A 9,059-nucleotide genomic window follows, 5' to 3' on the forward strand; every position below is an offset into this window, starting at 1 on the left:
ACATGAAAAGGAATGAATTATCCTTAAAGACACTATAAAAAAAATTGGATCTCAGTCTGGTAGTGAGAGACAAAACATGGAAACATAAGAATACAAGCAAATACCTTCAAATAGAAAAAAGAATAGTTCAGCTTCCAGCTTGCTTTACTTGCTTGAAATATATTAAGTTGAAAAAGTTGAAAATCCAAGGAACATGTTTATCTTGTAAGGAGGCTTCTTTTAAGATGGGAAATTACAGACAACCTAAGCATAACTTTGCAGCTGCAAGCTCAAGCGTAACATAATTGCCCATTTGGCCAATTGATTTAAAGTCATTTCAAGCGTAATAAAACATTCACAAAGAACAGCAGTTAACAGTCTCAAGTGCATCATGATTGCTCATTTGGCCAATTGATTTGAATGAACGTGCAGCAACCTACATTTGCTAACACGATCAACACCTTTAATTTTCTCACAGAGAAAATGAGCGCATAGGAGCGTATATATGTAATCTCATATCGTGAACAAGCTCTTATTTGCACAAGGCAATCAAATCCAGTACCTTTTAGACCCAGAAAATTACAGTTACCTAAAGCAGATCAGCCCAAAAAAAAGTTATTTAAAAAAAAACTACCCAAATTTGGAAATGTGATACCTCGTACGCCTTGAGTGACTGATCAGCAGCTTCTTTTCTCTCATTTCCAGTCTTGAACTCCGCCAGATACCGATAATAATCACCTTTCCTGCAACAAACCCCCAACATCAATCAAATCCAACCCAAAAACAACCTCAGATCTAAAGATCTAACGCACATCTTGTAATAAAAGACTGAAGACTCCCCAGCTGTCGACGACGGGATCAGATGCTCATCAATTACGGTCATAATATCATGACAAATGTTCGAGAGCTCCGACTCCACCTTATGCCTATACTCCTTGATCTTCTTAACGTGGTTCTCGTTCCCCTTCGCCTCCTCCTTCTGCTCGATCGATGACACGATCCTCCACGAGACGTTCTTGTAGCCGACGGAGAGCAGGTTCCGCTCCTCTACGGTGAGCTCCACGTCGAGCTTCGCTACGTTCTTCATAGCTTCAACCATCTCTGCGGAAATCTGACGGATCAGACCAAAACCCTAACCCTAGACCTGAATCAAGAGATCTTACCGTCGTAGCGCTCGGCTTGCTCCGCGAGCTTGGCGATGTAGACGTATCCCTCTCTCGACGCCATCGGAGATCAGATCTGAGCGGATCTGGCTCGATTAGGGTTTGAGATTCGAGTGCTTCAGAGGCAGAAAGAGGAGAAAAGAAAAAGGGTGTTGGGGTTGGGGGGAGATGGATTTTAAGTGGAGGATGGACGGCCGCCAGAATTTATAGGATATCAGATTAACGGTAGGATTTGTGAGGGTGGTGATCATTGACCGTTGGATGATGGGCTGGTCGGGGATTTTTGTAGGATGGTGGTTGGTTCTATGTGGCAACTGTGGTTGGGATAAATTTGGCCTTGAATTTACAATTGAACAGGAGAAATAATTTCTTGTATTACCCTAACTAGTATGGACCCCGTGCGGCCGTTTATTTTTTTATCATTGTATTTTAAATTTGCGTCTTTTTAAGTTTTAATATATTTGATTTGATTATTATATTCTTAAAATTTAAAATTTATGTTACCAAAATTTTTGTGATCTGACGCTTATACATTCGTCTACATTGATGATTATTCAGATTAATTTGAGGCTTGCGTTGAGGAATAATTCAAAGCAGTATATGATGGTTAGGGGTGGAAACAAACCAAATATAATAAACAATTCGCTTAATCTCCGTCCAGATATTCGGTCATATTCGATCCGACTGTTCATTTAATACTAAATGATTATTTTCAATATTCAACTTACAAACAAATAGAATTTAACTAAAGTTATATTCGATCAGAGTGATTATTAACTATTCGATAACCTTTTTATGTTAATCCTATAAATTAAACTTGTTGCAAATATTACCCATCAAAATTATTTTTACCACTTCTTCCCGATATATAAATAGTCTTATGACGGTTATTATTCGTCTAGATATTCGATCAAGTTCGGTTCGGTAGTTCATTTAGTACTAAACAAATAATTTTTAGTATTCCGCTTATAAATGAATAGAATTTAACAAAATGTATGTTTGTTTCGGAAGTCCATTAACTATTCGATTAGTTTTTGCATTTTAGTCCTATTAATTTAATTTATTGTAAATATTACTTCTCTAAAATTTTATTTACAAAGGCTATCCATATAAATAGCTAAGAGAGAGGATTCTAGAGCTAGGGTTTCACTTTTCTTCTTCGTTCTATCAGCCTCCTCCAGCCAGATCTGATCGCCTGCTCTCTCCTCTCTTTCTCTCTCTCCCCTCACCTCGTCCTCCAGATCTGATCGGTTCGTCTCTCCTCTCCCTCTCCCCCCCACTTTCAGATCTAACTCCAAGTAGATGAGCTCCTCTCTCTTCTTTCTCTCTCCTTCAGATCCGTGACTCCAAGTGGATTCTAGAGCTCGGGTATTCATTGTTCTCCCTCGAAGCTGGTTGCTCACTCCTCCCTCAAAGCTCATCCTTCGAATCTTGTTGCGTCGTAGCTCGTCGTCCCGCGAATTTCGTCGTCGATTTCTCCCTTGAATTTCATCGTCGACTTCTCTCGAATCTCGTCATCTATTCCTCCCTGGAATTTCGTCGACTCCTCCCTCGAATTTTGTTTTATTTTTTGTTGCCTTTGCGAAAATCCCTGCCTTTCTTAGGGGAAATCGACGGGTTTTTGCTTGATTTGTTAGATTTCGGAAATTATAGGTATAATTTCTGCATGATGTTCCCTTTCGTTGATTAGTTGATGAATAATTACAGGTATAATTACAGGTTTTTGCTTTATTGATTCTTGTTGCTAATTACAGGTATAATTACAGGTTTTTGCTTTATTGATGAATAATTACAGGTATAATTTCTGCATGATGTTCCCTTTCGTTAGATTTTGGGTTTTTGCTTTATTGATTCTTGCTGCTAATTTTTATTGTTGGTTTTTTGTGCTTACATTGTGGTATTGGTTGTTGGCTTATTGTGGTATATAATGGTCAGTTTGAATTTAATGACAGATGGCTTTCTTTGGTACTCAATTCTGGTATGTGTTCTTTTGATATATGTTTTTTAGATGGGCAGTGATGATGATAACAAACTGAGAATGCATACTATTTTAATTAATTATGTAATGTTTAGGCGAGGCAATTCTGTGTGGATTGCAACCTATATTGATATTACAATGTTTGGGTGATGTAATCCCTCATAATAGCAGCCTACATTGCATCATAGTTTTATAGGAGAGGTAATCTTTTATGACCAATCTATTTTTATCCTGAGCCCTAGTAAGTCCTCATAGATTTTGGTGATGAATTCGAGCTTGTTTAGTTCTAATTTTAGTAGGAATTGGTGCTATTTTGTAGCTTATGAGTTTAATCATACATAGTTGAAAGAATTGGTTTTATCATGTAGCTTTTATAATTGACAGAACTTGTTTTATCATGTAGTCAGCAACAATAACTTTATAATTTTCATAAATTGATAGATTTGTATTACCTGTGAAGTTCGTAGAGCTTTGAAATATACAACATCATAAATTGTTTCTTCCGAAGCCTTCATAAGTTGTTCTCACTGTGAGTATTCCTACATGTATGATGAAAAATTTATTATCAGTACTATAGATAGTTCATAATTTATTAATTCAAATGTTATGTTTCACAAAAGTTATGTTTTAAGCACTCTATTTTCTCATGATTAATTCAAATGTTATGTTTCACAAAAGTTATGTTTTAAGCACTCTATTTTCTCATGAAGTTTATGAGTTTAATGTTATAAGTTGATGTTTTCCCTCACTCTATTTTCTCATGAAGTTTATGAGTTTAATGTTATAAGTTGATGTTTTCCCTCTTAAAATCCTATTGTCTGTGGATGCAATAATTTGTTGAAATCTGTAAATAATATTGGGATATATATATTGCCTATAAGTTGCTCATTTAAATTGCTTGTTTAAGATGAGTGTTGTTAGTCCAATTTGAAGTTTTAACTAACTCTCTTTTGTGGCTTTTTCTTCATACTAAAGGCAAGGAACTGCTTGTGTAAATTTGAGGCAGTATAGATCTTTCTTCTTAACTGCTGCAAATAGCTATACTTTCTTCTTAACTGCTGCAAAAATAGCTATAAGAGGTGCGAGCTTTGCAAGAAAATTATCGCAAGGAAAGAATTGCATGCATAAGTTAAAATGAAAGCTTGATCAGGTTGAATATATTTTGAGTATAAAATCACCTTTAAGTGATCAACGCTGGTAAGTTTTTAATTAGTGTATTTTAATTACTTTGTGTTGTTTCATTGTCATAATCGTGGGACATAGTTAATTTTAATTACTTTGTATATACCGCTGTCAAGAAACCAATACATATGCATTTTAGTATACAATGATGAATTCAAATGATAAAAAAACTTATTCTATTATCATTAAGTTTATTTGTTCTAGTGCATCCACCATTTAGCGTGACCGGGTAGCATGAATAGTTTGGATGTACATTCTTAATTTTTTTGATGTTTTGAGGAAAGGAAAATATCAGTTATAACTACAAAATAAAAGGCTTTATTGATTCTTGTTGCTAATTTTTATTGTTGGCTTTTTGTGCTTACATTGAGGTATTGGTTGTTGGCTTATTGTGGTATATAATGGCCAGTTTGAACTTAATGACAATTGACAGATGGCTTTCTTTGGTACTCAATTCTGGTATGTGTTCTTTTGGTATATGTTTTTTTAGATGGGCAGTGATGATGATAACAAACTGAGAATGCATCCTATTTTAATTAATTATGTAATGTTTAGGCGAGGCAATTCTATGTTGATTGCAACCTACATTGAGATTACAATGTTTGGGTGATGTAATCCCTCATAATAGCAGCCTACATTGCATCATCATAGTTTTATGAGAGAGGTAATCTTTTATGACCAATCTATTTTTATCCTGAGCCCTAGTAAGTCCTCATAGATTTTGTTGATGAATTCGAGCTTGTTTAGTTCTAATTTTAGTAGGAATTGGTGCTATTTTGTAGCTTATGAGTTTAATCATACATAGTTGAAAGAATTGGTTTTATCATGTAGCTTTTATAATTGACAGAACTTGTTTTATCATGTAGTCAGATAACTTGTTGTTTTTCCTCGCTTAGAATCCTATTGAGTGTGTGCACTAAGTTGGTGAAATCTGTAAATTAAATTGGGCATATATATTAATAGCCTATAAGTTGCTCAATGAAATCATACCTGCTTAAGATGAGCATTGTTAGTTCAAATTTGAAGTCTTAACTCTCTTTTGTGTGTTTTTTTCATACTAAAGGCAGGGAACTGCTTGAGTAAATACATCTGGATAAATACATCTCACTATACACAATATTGTAAAAATATATATGGATAAGTAACAAAACCTCTCAGGCCACTTTGAATAAGCAGGACCAAGACAAATCTATGCATCAGATGCCACCCTAAGTGATGAGACCCTTGTGGCTTTTTTTAACACGAAATTTGTATGCGTTTCTTTCATAAGACTTTCCTTTATTATAGTTTTCCTTGCTTATTAAAGTTTTCATTTTGTATGACCTTTTATATATCCCAATATACTTTTATATCTAAAGGGTATTACTTCTTTAATGATTAATGAAGGGCAAGAGATTTCTTTTTGTAGTGCTGTAAATATTAGTCAAAACCGCAGTTTGATTTTCAAATATAACATCTGATTCAAATTTGAAATTATGACTGAAACCATATCCTGGCCGGATTTAGATTTAGATTATTAAATTAAAATTGAATTTGGGTCGAATGAACATTTAGATCCGAGTACTCGCTTAAATTTAATAAAGAATAGATGAACACTTAAATGGAAATGGTCTGATCCGGAACCAGAATCAGAATTTGACCTGATTTCTTATTGAGGTTAGGATCGGATTCGGCTAAGATATTCGTTTTACACGGATTCATATTCAAGTCTTGCATAGATCTGAACTGAATCTGATCCCTTTACAGCCCCATCTGCCATTGAAATGTTTCCTTTTGTATCAACAATGCTGGTACATCATCATGATCACAATTTTGGATTGTGGATAAGAACATTCAATATTCACTTTGCTTGCTATCATAATTAGTAATATTTTCTTCTATTAGACTAATTAAATCATACCAGAATCGCTTGGCGTTTTGTTACTTATCCATATACATTGTGTGTGACCTGTTATATATTTTTTGTGCATCTTTATCTTCCAAAAAATTTAAACATGTGTCTAGGAGCTTATATGCTTTTATTACAGTGATATTCTGGTGGATTTATTTCATTAAAATGTGATTACATCTATATCTGAATGATAGGAGATGTAAATATGATAAATTAAATTGGGCTTGCTATACACTTTCCAAAATGATTAATAAAATTGGTTCATGATCAGGTACCTGACTTGCCTTTTTTTTAGTTGAAGAATTTATTTCATAAACCAAAAAGTGAAGATATATACGTGCCTTTGCTCACAATCATAGTGTGTGTCTGCTTCATTGTTTTACTTCAGACATTGTAATTGATATTAACTACTTTTTTCTCATATTATAAAAATTATTACTTACAAATGGTGTAAGCTTTACCTCTGGTACTTAAAAGTAAATTTAAGCATGTAACCAAGAGGAAAGTACACTTTGTTTGAGAAGCTAATTAAACTATTGGATGATCACATTAAAAAGTGATTACATCTATATATGAATGCTCAGATATGTAAATATGATAAATTAAATCATACCTGCTATACACTTTCCAAAATGATTATTCTTTTGAAGATCCTCCATCAATGAATCTAGTTTGATCTTGAACACTCTTGCGACGATATCTGGTCTTTCATCAAGTCTCTGTCCGCCATTATTTCTGAGAAATTCAAGAATTTCATTCCACTTTGGATTTGATATTACCGTGATGAAAAGATCAGGGTTTCCCATAACACGGCAAAGAGCTATTGCATCTTGGTAATTTTGGGTCATATAACGTGGTCCGCCAGTGAAAGAGGAAGGTAGAACAATTCTCTTACCTACTTGTGCACCTTCAGTATCTCCTCTATGTAGTGCATCCTTGATACCACAGTATAACTCCGCACGGATCTTTGACTGATTAACTTTAACCCAATGAAGTCTTTCCTCCTCAATGCACGTCATGAGATCCACAATGTAAGTTTGTAATAGTTTCCCCGATAAGAGTAATGTATGTGCCTCAGTCTGACGCTGCTGCAAACGAAATGAAGCGTACTCCATGTATGTAACTTCTTTTCTTTTTTTTTCTGAGCATTGTTGGTGTTTTGATTAAGTTCCACGCCAAGTCTAAAACCATCCTCTCCATATCTTTTTTTTCTGAGCATTGTTGGTGTTTTGATTAAGTTCCACGCCAAGTCTAAAACCATCCTCTCCATATGGAAAAAGTAGGGGATATTGCATTGCCATAAAACTTGGATGGAGATCACTTATCCTTGTTAATCCTAATTTACGATCATCAACGACAATGTCTCGAATGCCAATCGTATCTTTGATGTTTCCGACAATTAGGCCAGCAATCTCCCCTGCGGTTGGCATGTTTTGATGTCGGCCATCACCGCTTCGGGCTGCCTTTATGATCAATTTGATAGGAATTAAACTATCTTTCTTTACTCTATCCCTCACCATTCGAAAGCATTTAACCAATTCATTACATGAATCTAACATATTTAACGCGTTCATACGATTTTCTAATTCATTATCTGTATCATAAATGTAGAGCTGACAGAATTTTGGGATATTTCCAGGGACTGGTCTCAAAGAACCTATTCTGTGATGGTTTTGTCCATTTAGACAGAAACAATAAGGCCCACCTCCATTATTGTATGTATTGTCAATTGTCCCGCCTGAGGAAGTAAATGCAAAGATTGAGTTATAACTTCTGATATTTTCTTTAAATTTATTGCTTCTGCTATCCTGACCGGTTAACAGATTCCAGAGAAAGGTGGGAGGATGCGTGAGGAGAGGAAATTTGACAGAGCCTTTTCGACAGCATAATGAGAAAGCTGGATTTTCAGGTCTCTTTGATTTCTCAGCTCTTTCTTCATACCAAAGCATCGCATCACAATGTTCGCAAATAAAAGTTGGTGATCCCACATTGTGTATATCATTGTACAGACCTAGAAGTACACAACAAATAGCAATGTTATACAACAAATGACAATATCAATGTCAACAACATATGAGGCAAGGAAACAGGTACAATTATTTGACATGAAAATAATGTAAGGAAGTTATACCTTTCTCATTTATTTGTTTGCCTTTTCTCCTTCCTTTGTTGCTAAGAATAACCGAATTAGATTGGTTATTGTTTGTAACAGGTTGTACATTATCTTCCATTTGCACGTGAGAATCGTCGAATGATGAATCATATGATATTTGTTCCATCCTTGTACGCTTGATAATAACCGGGGATGTATCCTCAAAGGAAGTAGTGCTACAGGTGCCATTATCTCTATGAATAACTTTCCTCTTAACTCGTCTCTCTTTGTTATTATAGGATCGAAGAGCTGAAAACAGATGATGGGTAGTTAGTGTTAAGGAATAGAAGTTTGTCAAAGTCGTAGTGCGTCAACAAAGAGGGAGTACTTTCTCACTTTGATTGGTGAAGTCAATGATCTGTGATTCCAACGAATTCAACTCTGTAGGTAATAATTTCAATAATTTAAGGTTATTGCAGTAGATTTCTATTAACTATTAAATTGGGCATATGTTTATATAAAGACTGTTACCTGTTATTCTGTCAATGAGCTTCGGAGATGAAGGTGATGTGAAAGAACTAACATCCATTGAGCTGCTACTTATATTCTCCATATATGCTCTGAAAGAGATTTCTCCGAAAGTACGAATTGAAATATTCTCCGAAAGAGATTTTCTGGTAAATGGTAGCATACATTCCATATATGCTCAGAAAGATGTGTGGTAAGTTACCTTGTTCACTTGCATATATATACTTATATTCTCCATTTATGCTC

General features: G+C 34.8%; 1 protein-coding gene and 1 long non-coding RNA gene across 4 annotated transcripts in view; one reads left to right on the plus strand and one right to left on the minus strand.

Moving 5' to 3' along the window:
* The window catches only part of LOC109822693 (14-3-3-like protein D), a 4,472-nt gene extending 3,148 nt beyond the window's left edge, over window positions 1-1,324 (minus strand). Inside the window, exons 1-3 of one of the 2 annotated variants that reach the window (XM_020388925.1) lie at window positions 1,143-1,324; window positions 792-1,080; window positions 635-722 (exon numbers count right to left, since the gene is read on the minus strand). In XM_020388925.1, coding sequence (XP_020244514.1) covers window positions 635-722; window positions 792-1,080; window positions 1,143-1,206 — 441 coding nt within the window. In that variant the 5' untranslated portion in view covers window positions 1,207-1,324. The remainder of the gene's footprint in view (window positions 1-634; window positions 723-791; window positions 1,081-1,142) is intronic. The other variant, XM_020388933.1, reaches the window with a different exon arrangement.
* On the plus strand, window positions 7,223-8,262 carry LOC109842180. Of its 2 annotated transcripts, XR_002247303.1 has the most exons (4): window positions 7,223-7,308; window positions 7,833-7,908; window positions 8,017-8,102; window positions 8,203-8,262. It is a non-coding gene; the product is annotated as an uncharacterized LOC109842180 (long non-coding RNA). The 2 variants fall into 2 exon arrangements; XR_002247302.1 differs by having other exon boundaries at window positions 7,833-8,102.

The sequence above is a fragment of the Asparagus officinalis genome, chromosome 1, assembly GCF_001876935.1.
Source record: "Asparagus officinalis chromosome 1, Aspof.V1, whole genome shotgun sequence".
NCBI lineage: Eukaryota > Viridiplantae > Streptophyta > Magnoliopsida > Asparagales > Asparagaceae > Asparagus > Asparagus officinalis.